Consider the following 24,773-nt stretch of genomic DNA (forward strand, 5'->3'; position numbering starts at 1 on the left):
TGTAAAGACATCCCCATGCCTGCTAACAAATTCACAGTAATTATTAGAATTAAATTTGTAAGTTCCTCTCAAAAAGATATGGTGTTGACAATGAAGATTTTTCAATTTGGGAAAAGTGAAGTGAAAAGACTACTGAATCTGGAGTCTGAGGATATGGGTTTAAATTCCTGCTTTGACATTTTATAATGCTGGACATTTCATTTGACTTCTCTGAGTCTTGACCTCATTTGTACAGTCTGATGTACTGGATTACACAACTTCTGGAGTCTCTTAGCACTCATGATCTACACATTGTAATCATATAACAATAATGGGAAGGGATCCCAGCAGTCATATACTTTTGACATATACAGAAAAAAGAGTCTGATTTAACACTTGAAAAGTGGTAATCCAGACTCAGCTAGAAGACTTCCAAGGAAGAGGAGCCCATCTCCAATGACAGACCATTCCAACATTTCAAAAATTCTAATTGTTAGGAAATTTTACCTATATTTGTCTTTTGGTAACTTCCACTCACTGCCCTGGTTTTGCCTTCAGGGAGAAAAAAACATGTCCAAACTCTGTACTTGACAGCCCTCTCAAAGAATTGAAGATAGCCATCATGCCCTCTTCCCATCTCCAGTTTTTTCTAAGCTAAAACTGCCCACTTTATTTAAACAAGAGAACCTCACATACCATGGATCTTCACTATCCTGCTAACTCTCCTCTGGATGCAGTCCAGCTTATCAATGTCCTTCATAAACTGTTGTGTCTAAAACTCAATACAAATAGTCCAGATGAAAAATGATGAGGACAGAGTATAGAAAAACTACTGTCTTCTTATTTCTGAAAACTATTTTCTTCTGATTTAGAGGTAATACAGGTATGGAGTCAGGATGGTGAGTTCAAATCCAGTCTCAGATAATTCCTAGATGTGTGATCCTGGGTGAAAGTCACTTAATCTCTGCTTTACTTCTCTAATCTGTAAACTGAAGCAAACAGAAGTTAAATGATTTTCCCAGAATCACACAGCTAATAAGTGTCTGAAGTAAGATTTGAACTAGTAAAATGGAGATAATAATAGCACCAATCTTCCAAGTTTGTTGTAAAGATCAAATGATATAATTGTAAAGCCCTTTGCACAATGTTTGCATATAAATATATTAATATTAATAAGCCTATAAATATCAAACATTTATATAAACATTAAAATTAGCTAAATAGTAAATTAATCATAAACACAAAAAATCAAATATTTATATAAACATTAAATATTTCATAAAGAAAAATTAACATGTTTATAAAAATATGAAAAATTGTATAAATTATAGTAGTTATTAATTTAGAAAAATCTTGATATAGTCCAAAGATTAACTTTTTTTGGCTTCCATATTATATTGCTGACTCACATTGAACTTGTCAACTACCAAATCTGTTTACAGGCAAACTGTCATCTAACTATGCCTTTCCTATCTTATATACTTATAAAGAAGTTTTTAAATACCCAAGTATAAGACTTTACATTTATCTCTAATGATTTTTTTTTTAAATTCAGCCCAATGTTCTAATTCGTCAATATCTTTTTTGGATCCTTATCTCATTATCCAATATTAACTTTCTCTATCAGCCCATCAAATCTGAAGATCATTATCAAAGCCTTTACTAAAGTAATTGATAAAAAAAAAAGTTAAAACACAGGACTAAAATCCTTCTGTCATAACAATAAAGAACTATGAACAATCATTGGTTGAGTCAGGTTCAATCCAGTGCTGAATCCATGTAATTATTATCACTAAGACTTATCTCTCTACCTTTCCTATAAGAATTGTATGAAATACTTTATCGAAAGTTTTGCTGAAAACTAAACTATATGAATGTCATTACTCTCATGTATTTAATTAATATATATTTAATAATCCAGAAGGAAATGAGGTTAGTCTGGAATGACCTATTTTTGATGAAGCCATGGTGGCTCTCTGTAATCCCTGCTTTTCTTTTCTATTAATCAACCATTGTTTTAATGTGGCCAAGACTTTCCTCAAGAAACAAAGTCAAGTTCACTGGCCTATAATTTGTTTAAAAAAAAAAAGGCTATTTTTCCTGTTTTAAAAAATGTTATTTGTTTTCTCTAATCTTGTGGCACCTCTTCCATTTTCCATGACTTTTCAGTGGTTCTCAGTGATGTATCACATTGATAATTCAGAATCCATTTGATCCAATTAACCTGAATTCATCAATGGCAGCTAAGTATTCTCTTATTATCTCCTCACTTATCTTGGATGACAACTCCCCATCATTTTTGTTCTATTACATATAATATAAGGGCCATTCTCCTTGGTATAGAAGAAAGAAATAAGAATTAAGCAACTCATCAGTTGTCATCCCATCTGCTCCAATCAAAGGTTCTGTTCTTGTTCCAATCCATTTTTCCTTAACATGTTTTTTTTTTTTTTTAAACAACCCAAACTCTCTTTTGCTTTCTGTACCAGACTCATTTTATTCTCAGCTTTAGCACTCCTGACAGTTTTACATAACGATGACATTGGCTAGCATTTATATAGTGCCTACTATGTGCCAAGCACTTTATAATTATCATTTCATTTGATCTTCACAACAATCCTTAAAGATAGGTACTATTGTCATCCCCATTTTATAGATGAAGAAACCGAGGCAAACAGAAGTTAAATGATTTTCCCAGGATTACCCAGCTAATAAGTATCTGAAGCAAGATTTAACTCAATTCTTGACTTCAGATGAAGTGCTCAATTCCTTGTTACCTAACTGCCCACATGACCATGTCAATATGCCTTAGAGTCATCTTCTGTTTCCTACATGCTCACTCTTTTTCCCTCCTTTCCTCCCTCCCTCTCTCCTTCCTTCTTTTCTTCCTTCATTCCCTCCCTTCCTTCTTTCCTTTTTTTTTTTTTTTTGGTAAATCAAAGTTAGTGGGTGAATTGCTTATGGGTGCGCAGTGGTATCTTCAGACAAATCTCATTTCTCCCCCTTTTTTGTTTCTTTTTGTATCTTCTTAATTTTACTCTATTTCATCTCTTATTCTTGAGTGACATGCTCAGGAGTTAGTATATGTCTGCTGCCAGATATGAACTCAATTCCTACTAATTCTAGTTCCAAAGCTCTATCTTACTAGAACACCCAGCTGCCTCTTGGGCTAAATTTCTCAATATATTTCACTCCATAGGATACCACCAGTTTTTCCTCTGAACTTTCTGAAGTCCACTTACCTGAAATCTAGGATACATGCCAAACTAAGCCACACTTTTCCAATTCTAACACAAACTTTAAGATGAAGCAGTCAGTTCCCACCAACTTGCCCATCATTTCTGCTCCAGCAATCAGTTTCTCTCTATCAATAAGAATCCTCAGACTCAGAATAGAATTTCCCCTTTTTTCCACCTTGTGAAAGCTGAAGTCAGCACTAATACAAACCAATACAAACCAGGAAGATATTAGATACTCTGCTTTTGGTAGGGTTACAGAAAATGCTCAAATAACTGAGGTTTCCCATTCCTATTATATTATGTTATACTATTATGTCTGGCTTGTGATCTGTTTATCAAATTCCATTTCTTCTTTCTAAATGATTTATAATATATGCTACTACAAAAATTACTTATGTCTCTTCCTGCATAGGTCTTCACTATTTTCTCATAAGTCTGCAATCTTAACTTATGCTATCCCACTCTATCTTATGTCTATTTTTTTTTAATAAGATGTATTCATCCACAGAATAGTTCTATTATGGATGTTATCCTACCAATTCTCAGTACATTTCCTTCTTCTTTATGCCTCCCTGCTTATCTTCAAAGCTCACGTCAAAAATAACCCCTACATGAGAACTCCCCTGCTATCTAGCATAGTGCAAGTCTTTAAGAAACACTTATGGATTGATCGTCCCATTTCTTTAAAGAAAATGGACCCCAGAGCTGGCTGGGTTCCTATTCCCTCTGATTATGTAAAAAGAAAAAAGATTAAAGAAGAATTTAATTTGGTTTATAAATACATTAAATGTTATGCTTAGTTTGAATAGAAATCCCAATAGCTTACATGCAGGTAAATTTAAAACTTGACCTCAATATGGAGATTTGGCTGATTGAAGAAGCTCAGATAAACCAGGGCTGCTAATCATGTTTCCAGAAGGCAAAATCATCAACTGTAATAAAACTTGAGGAAAACCTTTGATCTGAAGCCAGTCTGTCCTAATTTTTCATATTTTCATGTTTGTCATTGCTCATGAGAAACAATAAAACACCAAGTCCAAAAGTCACCTATTTCAGCTGTGTACTCTAAAATGGTCAGTGATACTTAGAGGTCAGAGGGGAAGAAGGAAATTTGCTTAGCAAACATTCTAAAAACAAGAATTTATAGTATTAAAAAAATAAGTTGGGTAGTATCAAAAGCATGCACTAGGCAGTTCAATACTCCCTAGTAGCTGCTTAAAATAGCACTTCCCCCCCCCCTCCAAATTAGCAGAGCATCTTACTTTGCCTCAAAACTAGAACTATTAGATAATGGCTGAAATACAATATTAAATAACATACTGAACTGAGAACTGCCTGCCTAAATGCTCCTCTCCTCCATAACTTTGTTTCCTTAGTACTTTATGGAGGATCAAGAGATTAAAGGAAAAAGGGAGAAAGAAAGAGAGACACAGTCAGAGATTGAGAAATAAATAAATAAATGTGCTGGCCAGACATCATATTAAACTAGTGGAAGATACTTCGACCCATAGAATTTAAACCAATATTTACATATTTTAAATGTTTATTTTTCTAATTATGAAATGACTTAAAGTAGTCTGTTCATTCTAGGTTAGAATAATTTGATCAAATTATATGTGCAAAATTTGCTATACATAATTTTATCAAGTTATGCCATTTTTAAAAGATTTAATAGTTACATCTTAAATTCCAAGTATACCACACACACACACACACACACACACACACACACACACACAGACACACACACACACACCCCTCTAAAGGTAGCTATCCACACACACCTAAAGGTAGCTATCCAGAAAGAGGCAAAAATGTACATAATAACTTTATTATATATTAAAATGGAATAGCAGTGATATATAGATATAGATATATGTAATAGATTTGCAGTTTCATGTGTTTCAGTTTCAAGATGATTCTTTGTTGTTATTCTGTAATGGAAATGCTCGTTTTAGCCCATACATTAAAAATAAAATAAATAAAAATTAAAAAAATACATCATCTAGAAAAGAGCAGCCTGTCCCCTGATCTATACTAGATGTTTTATTTGAGTGTTTTAGAGGAGACTTTGAGAACTCTATTCTGACAAGTCTCATTCCCTAATAGAGTAGAATCTATAAAGATTCTTTGAACAAATGTACAAGTCATTTCATAATATTATACATACACATAAAACTTGATCAAAGTATATTATATATAATTTGATATAATTATATGTAACAAATATAAATGTGTAAAATTTGCTACACATGTAATTTAATCAAATTATTCCAATCCAGGCTGATCAGATCACTCTAAGTAATTTCATATTCTTTAATTTGATCAAAGCATATTATATATAATTTGACCAAATTACATATAACAAATATATATATAAAATTTGATTAAATTATCCTAATCCCAATTGATCAGACTATTATAAGTCATTTCATAATTAGGATATAAACATTTTTAAAGTATTTATGTATTGCTTTAACCTCTATGGGTAGAAATATCTTCTGGTTTAATACTGTCTGTGGTCAGTGCAAAAATGATTAGCAACTATACATCATGAGTGTTTTCTGAATTAAAAAGTTGTGCAATTAGATAGTCTTAAAGGGCAATACTACTTTACTAAGAAAGATATTTTTTTTTCACACTACAGAATAAAAGGTGATGTCAAAAAGAGACCATGGGATCATATTGAGATTACATTGAAAAGTTCCCCTTCCATAGGTTTTGCAATTTTTAAAGTACCAATTTAATAAGATATCACAAATAAAAAAATAAGAAAAATGTAAAAAGAAAGAGCTGAAGGAGGAATAGCAATTCTAGGCCTCAAACTATATTATAAAGGAAGAGAAGCAGGAAAAGGGTATGAAAAAATAAGTATTTACAAAGTATCTACTATGTAACAAGCACTGTGCTAAATGCTTTTTACAAATATTTTCTCACTTTATCCTCACAACAACCCTATGAATTGGGTATTCTTATTAATTCCATTTTATAATTGAGGAAATTGCAGCCAACAGATATTAAGTGATTTTCCTCCAGAGTTCACAGCTAGTAAGTGTGTGAGGCCACATCTGAACTCAAATATTCATAACTCTAGGTCCAGACCTCTATCTACTGTGCCACCAGCTGCCTTTAAAGTAGTATTCAGCAAAACCATTTGTCATTAATTAAAATTGGGGTCAATTTTATCTGTCATTGTATCTCACACCAGACAAGGAAGAATCAGATACATTAGAACTCAATAACCCAATATTTGATAAAATGGAGAACAAATTATTTAGGAAAAACTACTTATTTCTATAAAAAATGCTGAGAAAACAGGGGGAAAATAGGCTTAGAACAATATCTGACATTACATTTCCACAATATAATGCGTACTGGAGATACTATGATGATGCAAGAAACAGAAGACATAAATAAAAACTTATTTTTTTTTTAAAGACATTGTTGCTTTTTTATGAAGCTATTATTAACTTGAATTTAGCAGCTCACTTAAATATTTAGCATGCCAAAATTATACAGTTTGTTAGAATGAAAACAAGTGTCTTAAGCTTTACACTATCATGGCATTTCAATGGATCTGAGATCATATCAATGAAGATGTCTTCTCCATTGGGATAGATCTGATCCTCTCCATACCTTTCTCATAATGTCCAAATTCTGAGGGATATCCAACCAATAAACTGCCTTCCACCTTGTTCGAATCAAGGAGACTGCAAGCCATTATTTCTCAGTATGGAAAAACAAGTCTTGCCAAAGACTATTTTTTTCCTAGAAAGGGATTCATATTCTGCTATGAATATTTAAAAAATAATAATGTCTGTATCAAGACCATCTTCCATTTTAACTTGCCTCCTACAAGTTTATTAAATATCATCTATTTGAACTATAGCAGTCCAGGCTAGAGATGAACAAATTTTAATAGTGCAATTACAAATGCAATGGAATGAGAAGGAAAAAGCCATTTATTAAATACTTACTGTATGCCAGGCACTGTGCCAAGTGCTCAGTAAATATTTTCTCATTTTTGTCTTCACATTACTCTTGGAAAATAGTTGCTATTCTTACCCCTATTTTATAGTTGAGGAAACTGAGTTAGACAGGATCAAATAGGTGTACCACCTGAACTTTAAACCAAGACCTGAAGAATTAGGAAAACAGATGGCACAATACATAAGTTGTAAGATCTATAAAGTCAGGAAGATAAGTTCAAATCTAACTTCAGACACTTATTAACTATGTCTCTTCAATTGTAAAATGGGAATAATAATAGCACCTACTTCCCAGGGTTGTGAGGTTCAACTAAGAAAATATTTGTAAATATAAGACTTAGTCCTGTACATGATTAGTGCTATCTAAATGTTAGTTATTATTATTTCCTCAATAAGATAGACCTCAACATTATGCAATTACAGTCTTAGTTCAATCCATTCTGTATTGTTCCATATTGAGTGGAGAGTGGGATTTTATGGCTTTTTGCTTATCTTTCCATGGCCTAAATTCCACTATATTCAACCATTTATGAATTTCAGGCTTAATATGGAAGGAAAACTAGAAGAATATGATTAAAAAAAGAAGGGAGATTAAATTACTATCTTGAGTAATGTGTCCAAAGTCAGTCTTCAAAGGGATTTAACTTGTTTCCGATGGCAAATAAAACTTGACAAGAGCCTTCTCACACATCATAGCCCGTATAGCCACAAGCCATGCTCAATAAGTAAAGCACAGAGATAACCATCATACAAGGAAGGGGCATTTACCACTGGCAGTAAGTGATATGTGTAAAGACTTGGAAACAGGAACTTGTGGAAGAACAGGGTTTTGTTCAGTTAAAAAATTAGCATGCTGGCTGGAGAAGGATGATAGATCAGTTAGTAGAAGGCCTTACAGGACACAATTGGAGACTTAACTTTGGTTGAAGAAACACCAGTTTTTAAAGTTCAAAATCATATTCTCCTTGATGAAAAGAGTATGTATGTAAGACAGGAAACAGACATGTGGCACAGTGGATAGAACCCTGGATTTGGAATCAGGAAGACTTCATTGAGTTCAAATCTGGCCAAAACACTTTCTAACTCTGTGACCTCGGGCAAGCAAGTCACTAACATGGCAAACCACTCCAGTGTCTTTGCCAAGAAAATAACGGTCACAAATACTGGAACGTGACTGAAATGACTGCACAACAAAATATGTGGGGGAAGGACAGGAAAGACTTAGGAAGGAACAGAAATTGAAAAGAGGAAGGCAAAAGGTTTTATAATTTTATAGACTTAAGGATATTAAAATGTTTATAGACTTGTAGAAAATAGAGACAGAAGTACAAACATGGTAGGAGAATTTTAGAGGACTCATGACCAAATATACAACCTATCTTCCAAAAGAGTGGTGGACAGACTCAGGATGTAGACTGAGACGTTTTTTGATCATGGCCAATGAAAAAATATTTTATTCAACTATGCATATTATTAAGAGCTTCCTTTTTCCTTCTTTTATGTTCCTTTAGCAACATTAGGAAGAACAGGATGAAGTGAAAGAAGAAGGTGGACTTTGTTAAAGGAAAAAAAAGTGAATTAAAATCTTCTAAAAGAAAGGAAAAAATGAGAATTGAAGTAAGAAATCCAAAGACTATTGATATATTATTTGCTTTCAGTACTGGAGTCTTAGAGGTCATCTAGTCCAATTTCCTCATTCATATAGCCTTGGAAAAGTAAGTCTAGTGAAGTGCTGAAAATCACATATTAAGACAATTTTAGAACTATGATGATGGTGAATGCAGATTTTCTAATGCATCAATGCTCTTACAAAAATGTATTTAGCCATTTCTAGGTACAGCAGATAGAGCACTGGGTCTGTAGTCAGGGAATCCTAAGTTCAAATCTGGCCACAGCCACTTCCTAACTATGTGATTATGAATAAATCACTTTTGCTTCAGATTAGTCATCTATAAAATGAGCTAGGAGAAAGAAACAGCAAACAGGTAGAGGATCTCTTCCAAATTGAGTCACAAAAAAATCAAAAAAGACCAAAAAGGAGAGAACAAATGGCAAGTAGCTAAAAGAAAGAAAAGACAAAGGCCCAATGGACAATCATAGGAATGTATTTAAAGGGAAGAACTTCATGACGGGCTCTGAGTTTTAGGTGTCAGATTGGATACTTGACATCCATTAGGACTAGATGATACTCTATGGAGACCTTTTCCTGATTTCTTCAAGACAGTTATGTTCTCTCCTTAGAATTTTTAGATTATCTCTCAAAACCTGGTAAAATTGGCTATTTGCATCCAAATTCTATCCTGTTAGTTTTGTAAATTCCTTAAGGGCAGAAGATGCATTAAGGTCTGGCCACCATGGAGTTTTTTCCATAACTCCTGTGGAGCTGACACTCAATAACAATTTGTTAAATGAGGGAAAATAAGGTCTAAAGATAGCATTTAAAAACTATGACAATACTACCAAAATGACTTCCCTGGAGCACTGGTCTCTGACTATCATTCTCTTATTCAACAAACAAATGTGACTACTACTGCTAGAATAAAATATCAACTCTTGTGTTTAGCTTTGAAAGTTCTTCACGAATTGGATCTCAATCTCATCATATTATCTCTCCCCTTCTGGCATTCTTCTATCCAGTAAAATTGGTCTTTTTTCTTAATATTATTTGCAAAAGAAAAAGTCATTGATTCTGTCATAAATAACTTACTGGAAATAAAAATTCAACATTTTTTAAAATTTTGGAGTTTTTTTTAAACTTTTTAAAAATAGCAATGAAATGAATTAATGGTAGCTTTTAACCAGTTAAATTTAAAGTTTCATGAAGCATCTTTTGGAATTCCCTAAAGACACATGAAGGCATGAAAAATATATTAAAATACTCTTCTGGAAAATTAATGAATTCTATTTTCATAAGCTCACATTTATATATTACTTTGTTGTTATTTGTCCTTTGTTCTCAAAAAGGTCCAATGACTTTGGGAAGGTGATGTCATGACTTTAAAGTGAATTGGATTTAAGTAAAGGAGAAATGTGCAAGGAGTCTCTCCTCCAGAACTAGGATGACTAGAAATGGCCCAGGACACAAATGGGACACCTTGGCCTTTTTAAGCTAAGGACTTTAACTGATCTAAGTTTGCCTGAAATAATAAATAAATAAATCACCCATTTAGTGATTAAAGTTGGGTAAGAAATGAGGCGAAAGACAGTCTTTTTTGTCTACTCAAAAACAATAATTATTCCCCATCCCTCCTAAAAAACCCAAACAATTTGGAAGATCTTCAGAACTTCTGGCCAGAACAGAAACAAGTGCTATTTTATGGTCTCTCTGAGCTACCCAAAACCAAATAAATACTAAAAGAGATATTTACTAAGGAAGATCCCACTGCTCCCATTTCTCACCCTCAACCATCCCAATTCACCCCAGAATATAAATCTTGCAAGAAGTTATCTTTACCTGTGAAGATCAGATTCCCATATTAGAGTTTTTATAGACACCTGACCTTCTCATTTTATCCTCATAGTAACCCTGTCAGTAGATGGTAAAAATATTATTCCTATTTTACAGATAAAGAAATTGGGTCTTAGAGGTTGAGAGATTTTCTCAAGCTCACACAACCATCAAATTGGTACCATAATTTGAACCTGGGTTTCCAAATGGCATCCTATAGATCTAGTATCTAGTGTTTGGTTATACCACAACTGGAGTTTCAGCATTTTATAGTCCTGCTAGGACAAAAAGGTTTTATAGTCTCATCATTTAACACAGTCTTAGACAACTGATATAGGGAGCAGAAAAGAGTTTTTTCCTCTTTTTAAATGAACATTCAATACATTATTTGATTTCTTTCTTTTTCAGAAAAGTCACATAAAAAAGATACAACTGTATAGCCTTCTGGGCAGTATAAGGTGGATTCCTTTTTGCAAAATTAATTATTTAACCAAAGGTAAAATAATCAAAATTATTTAATCAAAAAAACCATCTGAAAATTGCTTGTATCACCTTCTATTTAAAAACAAACAAAAAAAAGCCCTTTTCCAAAGGATCATCCTTGTACCTTGGCTTTTCATAATTCAACATAGAATTTCTATATTAGTAGCATTGTAACACTTCAAGTCAGTTGTCAGCTTCAGCCCACTCTCTCCCACTTTCCCTAAGTTTATTGATTGGATGTGAAGGCGTATTCTTTGCCACTTTCAGAAGGTGGCCTAGGAATCACACAATGTAAATCTTTGAAATTCTCCTCCACAACAAAGGAGTTCTGAAAACATAACTCTAAAGACTCCAACTTCCTCCAAGTTCTCTTGAATATTTTGCCTTTGGAATAGGGGTAGTTAACCATTTCTGAGTCATGGTCCCTTTTGGCAGTCTGATAAGCCTACGGGATCTTTCTAGGAATATTTTTAAATGCAAAACAAAGGAAAATTTTCACATTGAAATAGTCATAAAAATAATTGTTTAAAAAAAGATATGGGCTCCAAATTAAGAACCCCTTCTTTAAGATAATGCTAGGCAACCAGGAATGTTAAATAAAAATTTAAATCTAAGCTGTTTTAAGATATAAAGTATTCTCATACCTATATGAGTAACCAGCTTATTCAAGAGGTCTCTTAATATATAACATATAAATGTGAGCTATGAAGATAGAATCTGGTTCTTGTTAGCAACAATGCTTTGCTTCAACCTATGGATCTGTCTGTAAAGTAACATCTTTAGACAGTTTCTAACAATTGATTAGCAAATCACTACCTCGTTACCTTTAGGTAAGCAGATAATAATTAAACAACCAGAAGGTAATAAATGTTGGATAAATATAAATCCACTTAGATGGATGGAGAATTAAAGTAGAACCAAGAACTGTATATAAATGGAAGCTTGCAAAGCCTATAAATGTTGCCACTATGCCATGAATTGGCCAATTTAACATGTAAATCAAAACTCTTACTCTAACGCTTTGTAGGGCTAAAAGTCAGAAACTAGGTTTTAGACCTACCTTTACCACCAATTCAGTTGTAAGACTCTGGGCAAATACCTCATTCTATGTTCTTAGTTTTCACATCTGTAAAATATGGGATTTGAAATCCTAAGGTCCCTTTCCTGCATTAACCTGGGAGTATTAGAGATTATGGGAAAAGAAGAGTTAGAGAAAAACAAAATAATTCATTTACATATGTTTTTCTTCACTTCCTATGAGTTAAACTGTAAGTATTCCTGTTTTACATTTAAGCCCAGGGTGGTTAACAAGCCCAAGAATATACATCTAACAAATGACAGATCACTTGACTCAAAGTCCCTAGTTACAAATAAAAACACCAGTTTCTATGACTCAATGAAGAAATCATGTTATAATGGCCTATGTAAAAAAAAAATTCAAGTACTTGGCCAATAATGGTGTGAATTCAATATATTGGAATGATGGCCAAAATCCAGTTAGTTGCATTATACTGCAAAGAGATGAAAAGACTAGACACCGATACCTTCTATTTGCTTTATACCACAAAGGCTTCTTTTTTAGAAGATTCATACATATCACAACTAGCCAGAAGCAAAAATAAAATTATGTCCCAATCTAATCCTTGAGAAAATAATTCAAAAATTAAAAGGTAATATTTTATATTTGCTTTTCAAGTCTAACATTGAAGATGGATAGAAAAGAATTCCTTTATGTGGCCAACTGGCTAGGAAGGTAAATTTTGTGACTACTAAATCCTGCCCATTTTTTTTAACTCCCCCTAAACTGCCACATATCCCAAGAGGGCTTGAAATTGATAAACTTATATAGCATCCATATTAATACTATCCCATTAATGCCCTTGAGTTTTGATGGTTATTTATGGCTAATGTCACAAGTCAGTACCTTTCAAATAAGTGCCAAATGATACTTGGACATGTGTCACTTGAACACATTACTTTTATTTTCTATCTTATTGCAAAAAGTGAGGAAATTTCTACAAAAAGTGATCATGTACCACAAACTTGGCCCTTGCTAAAAAGTATATAATGGATAATAAAAGGGACCCATATTAAATGTCCTTAAAGTAATCAGTCTAGGATAGCCAAATACAAACATATCCAACATATACATATATATGTGCTTTTATATATATAATCCCAATTATTCACTGTTAATTTACATCTTTGTTTTCCTCATAACAACGCTGCAAGGTAAACAATATAAACATTATTCCCATTTTACAAATGCAAAAACTAAGGGTCACAGATTAAATAATTTGCCCACATTCAAACATGTATTTAAGTGTAAATTTTTGTTTAAACAAGTCATTTAAAGTAAGTCTATTTCTTTTCCTATTAGAAAAGAATTCTTTTCCTATTATTCCTATAAGGTCACTGCCTTATTTAGTTATTGAATATATCTAATTCCTACTGAAAAATGCTATTATTAACACTCAAGAAAGAGAAGACCTGGTAAAGAAACTTGGCAAAGAATAAGACATGTTAAAGGGCAAGGAAATTGATAGAAAGACAAGGCTATTTGTAATTGATACTGATGGGAGTGTTTTGAAAAAGGTCCTGATAGTCATCCCAAAAGTAATGAAGATATACATACTTTTTGTGTAACATTAAAATATCTCTTACTCCAAAGTTTATCTCATATGTTAACCTTTCTCCACTCCCTATCCTCTATTTCATTATATTTACTATTAATGTTTATTATTTATTTCTAGAGGACCATCCTTTAAAATGAAATCATTCTGGTTCTCATTGATTGGCCAAGCCCCAGTTGGTTATAATGTTGCCTCAGAAAGACTCAGAGTGAATGTAAATAGGAATAGTTTCTGTTTGATCCCTAACCCTGAGACTCTTCTCCTCCTAGACTGGATAGTGACTAGGACCACCCATCCTTCCAGTCCCCCAAGGTCATAACTTTTGTGTTTTCAACTCCTCATTGTCTCTCAACCAGTAACTATTCAGTTTCTAAATCCTGACACTCTGACCTTTTGTAACATCTTTCCAATCTGAACCTTTCTCCTATTCAGATAATGACACTTCTAGCCTAGATTACTATAATGGCCTCCTAAATGGTCTATCTCAGGTCCTCCTTTCAATCCATTCTCCAGCTATTAAAGTGATTTTCCTTATGCACAGATCTGACCAGATCGTTCCCCTACTCAACAAAGACTATTAATGCCAGGATCAACTACAAACTTTTCTGTTCACCACAATTTGGTCCTTGCCCCTCTTTGCAGTCTCATTATAGATGACTCCCATCATATCACGAAAGGGGATTTTCTCTTTTGCTCAAAGGCAATAATAATTTCCATACCATAGGAAGCTCCCCTTGCCAAGAATGCATTTCCTCCCTACCCTTGTATAACAATCCCTCACTTCTTTCAAAAGTCACCCACGCCTTTCCTGATCTGCCCTCTCTGCCCAAGTACCAATGCCCACCCTTTCTCCCTTGTACAAAAGTTTCTTTGTATTCTGGACATATTTAGATCTGTAAGTGCTCTTTTTTCAATAATTCCATTTGGTGTCTTCATATAGTTGGCACCTGACATATAAGCAGGTATTTTATAAATATGTGTTGAATGATTGAACAATAAGCTACAAATTATTTCTTACAAATGAGAAAGTAGCAAAAAATGATTAATCGGGCACTTTGGTCTATAAAGCACATCTGACACCATCTTACTTTAGCGGGCATCCCTATAGGCTTACTTCTCCACCTCTGTGTCAAAATTAAGTATTTTTTCAGGTTTAAGAACCTCTCTATTTCCTACAGAGGGGGAAGCCCTTACCTCAACAAAGATTTGGGGAATAAGGACCTTAAATACAACTTAAGGTATAGCAACAGCTTAATACTGAATGGAGATTTAAATTTACATTATAAATCTAGATTCTTATATGCAGCGAGAAACCTTTTACAGGATATATCAGAATAACTCACAATTTTATTTACCCAAATTCTTTCCTGCCTTCTTTCACAGAAAGTTCAGATTAATCAGTTGATAGTTTAGAGAAAATATTAAATACTGGAGTCCTGTCACTCAACATTAAACCTTTCAAAGACAAAAACATTTCTTGCCACTTGACTTGGTTAAGAATCCCCCTGCCCTTGCCCCACAAAAACATAAACTGAAGGAAGCTCTGTAACTAATACCACAGCCCCATGCTGTAGATTAGTCACTGATTTAGTGGCAGACTCCACCTACCTATAGTTTTGCAATCCACACTTCTGTTTTTGAAGGAATTAATCGGGCCTCAGCTTCAGGCATCACAGGGCCCATAAATTCAAAACATGAAGAGTCCCAGATCTCTATAGGTATAAGATCTCTATCTTAAAGAAGGGAAAGGGACCTACATGTGCAAAAATGTTTGTGGCAGCCCTTTTTGTAGTGGCTAGAAACTGGAAACTGAGTGGATGGTATATGAATGTAATGGAATATTATTGTTCTGTAAGAAACGACCAGAAGGATGAATACAGAGAGGCTTAGAGAGACTTACATGAACTGATGCTGAATGAAATGAGCAGAACCAGGAGATCATTATAACATGGCAACAACAAGACTATATGATGATCAATTCTGATCGACCTGGCTGTCTTCAACAATGAGATGATTCAAACCAGTTCCAATTGTTCAGTGATGAAGGAAGTCATGTACACCCAAAGAGAAGACTGTAGGAACTAAGGGTGGACCACAACATAGCATTTGCACTCTTTCTATTAATGTTTGCTTGCTTTTTGTTTTCTTTCTCAGTTTTTTTTCCTTCTTGATCGGATTTTTCTTGTGCAGCAAGATAAATGTATAAATATGTATACATATATTGGATTTAACATATATTTTAACATATTTACCTGCCATCTGGGGGTTGGGGGTAGAGAAGGGAAAAATTTGGAACAGAAAGTTTTGCAAGGGTCAATATTGAAAAATTACCCAGGCATATGTTTTGTAAATAGAAAGCTTTAATAAAATTTAAAAAATTTTTTAAAGTTCTCTATAGGTATAATCTGGTATAGTGGAAAGAGTTCTGGACTGGTTATCAGGAGACTAGGGTGCAAACTACTATAATCATAGGGAAGTAGGGGACTCACTTACTTCTGAGCTCAGTGCCCATAGGCACAATGGAAAAAGTACTTATATAACCCATTGCATGGACCTTCGTGTAAAAATTGTTTTTGAATTCTAAAGAACTTCATAAATAGGAGCCGGTATTACCACTCTATTCAAGTGGCCTGTAGGTAAGTAATTTAATACAAAAAGTGTTAGGTCCCTCCATCACTTTGCAAGCAACTGAATGTGTCCCTCATTTTACAGTACAAATGTACATGCACACATGCGCGCACGCACACGCACACACACACACACACACACACTCACACACACCATTAGTCTCCAAGAATCCAAGTACCTGAAGAGCAGAGACTGTCTCACTTTCCCATTCATGTCTCTACCATAGTTTCTGGACCCATAGGAGGCCTTTACTAATTGCTTTTGCATTAATTTGTATAAGATGAAAGCAACATAAATCAGGAATGTCCTGTGTTAATGGTAGGCAATATTATACAATTGTTATCATCTGCTATTTCCATTTTTCCACTTATACAACAATATGCTGAAAACTGTTTTTTTTTTTCTCACAAACTTCAAGTTTATTGATTTTTTTTATTTTTTATTAAAGCTTTTTATTTTTCAAAACATATGTGTGGACAATTCTTCTACATTAGCTCTTGCAAAACTTTATGTTTCAATTTCCCTCCCCTCTCCCACACCCTCCCCTAAATGGCAAATAGTCCAATATATGTTAAACATGATAGAAATGTTAAATCCATTATGTGCTTACAGATTTATACAATTATTGTGTTGCACAAGAAAAATTAAATCAAACTAGTAAAAAAAAAAAAGAGAAGCAAAATAATATGCAAGCAAACAACAAAAAGAGTGAAAATGCTATGTATGCTGTGGTTCCCACAGTCCTCACTCTGAGTGTAGATGGTTTTCTTCATCACTGAACAATTAGAACTAGTTTGAATCATCTCTTTGTTGAAGAGAGCCACATAGGTTTATTAATTTTTAAGAATAATACTGAAGATTCTAATAAAAATTTTGCTTCTTCTTCAGATTAATAATATTGGAGGAAGATACCTTGAAATCAAGTAGGGATTACTGAAGGCCTACTACGCATTTCTTTTCTAATATGAGCAACACACTCTGAAACTTTTCATTTTTTTTTTCAATTCTCACAACAATCCTAGGAAGTAGATACTATTCTCATCCTCATTTTACATCTGGAGTGCTTTTCCCAGGAAGAATCAAACTCAGGTGTTCTGGAATCCAAGTCCAGCCTATCTTACAGGGAGGTGATGCCATGACATGCAAGTCAGTTGGATTTAAATGAATGAGGACAATGAAAATTCATCAGCCTTACTCTCCCCTCCGGAGCCATCTGGATCCAGTAAAAAGATCTCTTCTTCCTTCTCTGCATATAGGGTATCTCTGCATATAAGGTAAACCTTAACCTGGAGTTGCTTGAAAGAATGTCATTTTTTAAAAAAAAATGCTGAAATGAAACATCCCAAGATATCTTAGGGCTTGGTGACTAGATTTCTTTCTAAAGGACCAAACCTTAAAATCAAATCACTCTGATTCTCACTAATTGGCCAACAATAGGTCCAAGGCCAAGCCCCATGACCCAGAATGAAAGTAAATAGGAATTGTTTCTGTCAAGACCAGAAACCCAGAGAGCCTTCCCCTCCCAGACTGGATCTTGACTACTTAAAAGAGGTCATTTTTTTTGCCTCAATCTTAGCCTTAATCATAGAATGAGTATTGACTCAGTCAAACTGAGACAGGTTAAAGACCTAAGATTAAAAAGGCCAAGGTCTCCCATAGTATCAAGGCCATCTCCAGTCATTCTGATCTCTCTTGCCACTGGACCCAGATGGTTCTGGGTGAAAAAGTGAGCCAGGTGACCTTGCCCAGCCCTCCCTCACTTAAATCCAATTCCCTTGCATGTCATGGCATCACCTCCATAGCGTCATGGTCCTCTTCAAGAACAAAGAACAATCCAGCAAAAAATAAGTCTAATTATTATGCTAAAGGTTTCTCATTTTACTTCTAAAAGAATCAATCACCATGTCTAAATTGCATTTAGACAGATGATCAGAACTAGAGGGAAAAAAATCTTAAAAAAAAAAAAAAAAGATGATCACATGTTACAGCACCATTTAAAAGAACAGATTTTGTTAGGAAGCAAGGCAGTTATTGAGTCCTGTGTGCATCAGTGTTCTGTGTAATCACAGGAAGTATTTCAAAAGAGAAATATTTGGTTTACAAAGAAGACTTTTCAACGGATGGCTTCAGAAAAACCACTGACAGGAAGACTAAGCCAAGGTCTGGAAACTTCATTTCACATTGATCATTGAGAGATTCCAAACAAAGCAACTTTTATACAATTTTTTTTTCTATAATTTAGATGAAAAGAGAGAAATACTTTCTCAAACAAAATTATATTTAGGCTTGGAATTTCAAGTTCAAATTGGATGATTTATGGCTAGCTTAGATTTAGTTAGCTGTTCTTGCCTCCCGCTCCTTAGAAAAAAATTTCGAACCAATTTCTTCTATAAAGTCTCTCTGAACAAATTAAAACAGGTAAAGTCCTTTGAGGACAGGAACTGTCTTTTGCCTCCTTTTATATCCCCAGGGCCACAAAGTAGACACATTAGAATGTTTAGTAACCAACTATTCAACAATGGGCAAAGCTCTGGGAAAGAAGATGTGAATACAAAGAAAACTGAATGAAGGCATGTTCTTCAAGGAAGCTTTCATTCCTTTCTCTCCAACTATGGCTCTTACTTGGTACAGTTTAAAATCCCATGAAATCCCCAATTGTCATTGACTAGTTTTTCTAAGTCAGTGAAGAATTGCTATTTTAAAGAGCCAGATGACTAACTTGCATTTGTCAATTATCTGTCAGCTAGCTCCCCTTCCCTATCCCATATCTGGCAGTAAGATGGGTATACTCATGGCTGCAATTTGAGGATTGAATTTGAAAGAGAAGTTTCAATATGATACTAAAATAGTGATGCTTCTACTATTTCCACTTTTGTTGTTGTTTTTCCTTTTTCATGGTTTTTCCCTTTTGATCTGATTTTTCTTTTACAACATGACTAATATGTAAACATTTAATATTATTGTACATATATAGCCCTATATCAGATTGATTGCTGTCTTGGAGAGGGTGGGAACAAAAACAATGGAAATCAAAATCTAATACAAATAAATGTCAAGAACTAATAAACAAAAAAATTTAAGAATAATATTTCCCCATCGACCTTGTTATTGTAGTCAGGTTTTGTTTTTGCTTTTTTCAATTAGACTTTCAAACAAATAGAAGGAAGACTTCTGGGAATAGAGAAACTCAGAACTGATTTTCATTTATTTATTGGGAAGGGGTGGGGGGAGAGGAGAATTGTTCTAATGATTTCCTTGGTGTGATGAACAAATTTCATGGAGAAAACCTGTCAGAGCAACTCCGCAGGAGCGCTCCAACTTTTGCCTTAGAGAACTTATAGGCACTAAAATTTAAGTGAATTAAATGCTTTTAAGTTCCTAGGACCACACTGCCAGTAAAGCCTTCGTCCAGAATCTGAACCCAGGTTTTCCTGACCGCAGGCCGGCTCTCTATACAGTATGACAGGCATTAATTAAAGTCTTTTAATTTCAAGATTTGGAAAATTGGACCTCTGCAGGCAAGACCCTTTCGGGCCCAAATCGAGGGTGGATGATCCCAAGAGGAATCAATTAATCAATAAACAACTGACACCTTGAAGCTGCCACCAAGTCCGATGGGGGAAGCACTGAGGAAAATCAATCAATTCATAATTAATTAGGCACCTATTCTATGCCAGGCACAGTTCGACGGGTTGGGGATGCAAAAAAAGGCAAAAGACCGTGCTTGCCCTCATAGAGTTTACAAACTAATGGAGATTACATGCAAACATATATGTGTGTGTGTGTGTGTGTATACACACACATATATATGATGCAAACAAATATTTGCAGGATAAATAAGAGATAATTAACAAAGAAGAAGCATTGGAATTAAGAGAAATTGGGGAAAGCTTCCTTTTGGTGGGATTTTAGTTGGGGCTTAAAGGAAGTCAGAGAGGTCAGCAGGTTAGGGTAGAGCAGGGAAGACACTGATGGGATCCCCCGCTCCTTACCTGCAATATCCCAGAGCTGCAGCCGGACCAGGGTCTTGCTGTCCCAGTTGAGGACTTTGAGGGCGAAATCCACCCCGATGGTGGCCCGGTAGTGCTGAGAAAAAAGCTGATGCACGTATCTCTTGATGATGCTCGTCTTCCCCACCCCAAGTTCGCCGATGACCAGAACTTTGAAGAGGTGCTCCTGGGTCTCAGGCACTACAATGCCAGCAGCCGCTCCCGGGCCGGGCTCTCCCGACGCCCCGCCAGCCATCCCCGCTGCCGTTCCGAGCCCCCAGCTCAGAGCTCCCGCCCGGAACCTCCAGTGTCCTAACCCGGACTGGAGCGCACGCGGCTCCAGCACTGGGCTCACTGCGCGCGCCGCAAAATGCAGAAGTTTCTTCAAAGACTCTCAACTTTCTCCTAGCAACTTCCCACAAGCAGACCAGTTCTCACACCACCTGACTCCAGTCACAGGACCCGGCGCCTTCCGCCTTATAAAAACCCCCTTGTTCGGGGCGCGGAAGGGGCTGTTTGGGGGAGGAGACGGCCTCCTGGCCACTCCTTCTTCGTCCCGGCCCCAGGCCCGGCGGGACCGAGCTACTCTGCCAGTTTCGTTTTCCCTCCTACTTTCTCTCTTCCCTTCGGTGGTAAGTAAAGTATAGAGCTCTCGGAAACTTTGACACTGTGCCCTACCCCTTTCTCCTGGGCTGGGCAGAAATTTGGAGTGAATTTGCAGAACCTGCCTGCTAATTCCTACGGTAGGCTAGCTCACGCTTCCTACCTGTCATACTCCCACACATTCACATACACACACACTGGGTGCAATAGATAGAGGGTGACTGCTTCTCTGCCCATGGAGGAATTAAGTAAAACTGCTTCTAATCCAACATTAAGGAACTGAAGTTAGTTTCAGGATTCTAGGGAACGGACCTCATCCCCTTTCAACCCTGGATTTTTAGTATAGAAGAGGTTCAGATCCGGATGGGCCTGGTGTGCAATGAGAGGAGAGATGGGTTATCTTTCATACACACCAGCTCCTTAATCACCCTCCGGAACAGTTTAGGGAGAGATTATTTAAAGATTAGATTTAGGCTTCAAGTCTAGGTAATCCTCAAAGGAAGGATCATAAAAATATTCAGTTTACAATATGATTTAGATATGAAAGGCATTTTATTCCTCCTTGCAAAAGAAATGCTAAACACAGATGAGTTCCTAGCAAACCTAGGTAGAACAACTTAAAAGGAGAATTCAGCATCAACTTCTAACTATTATTATAATCTGCTGGGAAGCTATACTGAAATCTCAACTGAAGGTAAAATAGTTTGCAGGATGCTGATTAAGCATTTTTCATTTCCCCTCCTCTCTGTCCTGCTTCCTTCAAAGTCCAAGTCATCTGGGAAGCCACGTCAGCGCCTTCATCTCCCCTTATCCATGGTTATTTTCTTCAGTACAAAATTTTCCTGCTTCCAGTGAGCTTCTTTTAAAAAATCCAGGACCTCTCTACCTCCCAGCCTAGATATGTCCTTCTTGATAGTCATCTATTTGAGTGAAAGGAAATATAAAGTCAGTCAACTAGCATTTATTAATCACACAGTGCACAGAGGTAGCCAAAAGTCATAAGAGAAAGGTAACCACAATTCAAGGAGTGTAGAAGAGCTGGTCATCTAAGGGAAATCCCTGTCCCATACTGAAAGAAATCTCTGATTTATTTATGTGTTTGCTTCCCATAGGACCTCAGGAGAGCCTGGTGCAGAACTTGTTTCTCAAAGACAAACAAATGATCAGCTCCTACTGTTCAGCATACCAGAAAGGGATGTCATCATGGTATCAAAGCACCATGTCCTTTAACCACCAAGCCTCTGTGAGCCTAGAAGCAGCTAAGGAGTTTATTATCTCTGAGAGATCATATTCCTGGACTATCCAGAAATTTCCAGAGGAACTTTGGGTACATGCTTGCCAAGATACCCCAATAGGCCTAGTTCTAGTAAGAGGGAAGACAAAGGACTGAGAAGGCTGAGATCACTAGTTTTAACAAAGCCTTGTTGTTCAGTTGTTAATTTTTTTTTTTTTAGTCGTATCTGACTCTTTGTGACCCCATCTGGGGTTTTCTTGTTAAAATTACTGAAGTGTTTGTCTTTTTCTTCTCCAGTTCATTTTATGATGAGGAAACTGAGGCAAAGAGAATTAAATGACTTGCTTAGGATCACACAGCTAGTTAGTGTCTGAGGCTGGATTTGAAGTAAGATCTTCTTGACTCTAAGCCTGATACTCTTTCCACAACTCCACCCCATCTTCCCCTAAGACCTCAAGCAAAAACTCATTGGAATGGAAGCACAAAATTCCAGCAGAGAGCCTAAAGAAAGGAAAGAAATGATTTCTTTTATAAGGATGATTGAGGCTGAAAATAGCTACCTGCCCCTTAGTCATGATGTGGTGAATAAGATACTATCAAAAGGCCATGTGTCTGTCAGAACTCATTATTTAGGTGGACCATAGAGAGGAGCATTAAGAGGATTATCTTGAATCCACAGTTACTGTATACAATCAGGAGTCCAAGCTATAGATGTCAACTTCAGAAGTTATTTTGTATTATTATGCCACAGTTCTCTTTTAATGCCCTGACGCAATTTCCCTAATTGTCCTATTTAGTTACTCTGTCTCAGGTTATAACCATTCCCTCTTAATGTCTGATAGGATAAAAGGTCTTATATCTTAGACCTTCTTAGGCTATAATTATTCCCTCTTAATGTTTAATGGGATAAAGGTCCATTATGTCATTCTAGGTGCCTGCCTCCATTATGTCATACTCATCTTAGGTTCCTCCCCTCATTAGGTCATCCCCATCCAGGCACATCCCCCATTATGTCATCAGTCCTGTAACCCTATAAAAGAATCTTGTATCGGACATTCAGGGCTGGATTCTTTGACATGATAGTCTCATTCAGTCTTGGGACTAAACCATGGATCCATTGGTCCCAGTAAATCTCTCCATTAAATAAATTATTAAATTGTTCTCTAATCTCTATCTTGCTCAGTTTCTCTGGCATTACAGTATCTGATAAAAATTATCTCTTTTCCCTTTGTTAATTGCAAATTCTTTAGGAACTTTAGGTGCCTTATGGCATCATAAAGCTATTTCCCTTGAATGAAAGACAGATTTGAGTCAGTGAATTCATTACAGACAGCTCCATGTATTCTTTACTTTTTGAAGCTCATCAGTCCACATAATAAATAGGAAAGCTATGATTTCAATTCAAACTCTTTTACCACTATATGTGGGCTACAATCAACTCCAACTTTCTGCCCTCAAGAATGCCCATGTCTAATACTAAATTATGCACTGTTTAAAGCCGTTAGAACTAGGATTCTATATTATTTTTTTTAAAGGTTTTAAAACAAAACTTATTCAGGAGATTTGAAAACCGTAGGACTATGAGTTTTCTGCTGCTTTGGGAAACAGTAAAACCTAGGCAACTGTTTCCCAAAGCAGCAGAATACTCTCTAACAAGGTAGCTTCTAAACACTTTCCTTTCCCTCAACCTTCTTTAAGTTCCCCAGTAGGACTGCTTTCTCTTCATTGAGTTCAAAGATCCTGCCATGAGTGAGAACATTTTGAAGACTCCTCTTTTGAAACTGCTTTCAAAAGCTGTAGTTCATTACTTTGAATGTCTCAGTGGGAGAAAAGGTGCTAACTTTATCTTAAAAGATAAGACATGAGTTGTTTTTTGCTTGGTTTGGTTTTGTTTTTAAAAGGTCAAAAGTTAATCAAGATCCAGTCTGTTGCTTAGAAATAGGTTAACAAATTCAATAATGCATTGTTGATTGGTTAAATCATAAAAGTATGAATAAGAGTGATTTTCTATTATGTCAGATGAACCAGATCATTTTAATGAATACAATAATCTTTTAAAATAAACAGTTTCCTCAAGTAACTATTTTGAAGAGATCAGTATTTATGAGTTCTACTAATTTAAAGATAATAGTGAATCTGTGTAGTTACTCCAGTATACCACCTTCTGTGGTTACCGTCTTCAAGCCCTGCCATCTCTTAGCTCAGGTGCACATTATTTTTGTCTTTACTTTGAGAGATACATTGCATAGTAGAAAGAGAAATGACTTGGTCTCAAAGCCAAGGAGTCCCTCTCACCTCTGATATCTACTCTGGATGTGAATTCAACCTCAGTTATTCAACCTCTCAGCTTTCTAGGTAGTAACTAACTCTAAGTTGTATAGAAGGTACTACCCTGTATTGGAAGATGGATTTTCCTCATTTTATATCACTACAATCTCAATTCCATTCCTTATCTCCCTTGATTCTTATAATTTCCTCCTGAGAGGTGACCCTGCCTCCAGACTTTGTTATTGTCAGTCTATCCTTTATGCAGCTTCCAGTGACTTCT

General features: G+C 35.5%; 1 protein-coding gene across 1 annotated transcript in view; it reads right to left on the minus strand.

The window, feature by feature from the left end:
- Nucleotides 1–20,852, minus strand: part of RAB32 (RAB32, member RAS oncogene family) — a 45,769-nt gene extending 24,917 nt beyond the window's left edge. The window contains exon 1 of the mRNA XM_003769526.4: nt 20,392–20,852. Within this exon, the coding sequence (XP_003769574.1) occupies nt 20,392–20,644 (253 nt within the window). The 5' untranslated portion in view covers nt 20,645–20,852. The remainder of the gene's footprint in view (nt 1–20,391) is intronic.
- Nucleotides 20,853–24,773: the final 3,921 nt, after the last annotated feature.

This window comes from Sarcophilus harrisii, chromosome 4 (genome assembly GCF_902635505.1).
Source record: "Sarcophilus harrisii chromosome 4, mSarHar1.11, whole genome shotgun sequence".
NCBI classification, from domain to species: Eukaryota; Metazoa; Chordata; class Mammalia; order Dasyuromorphia; family Dasyuridae; genus Sarcophilus; species Sarcophilus harrisii.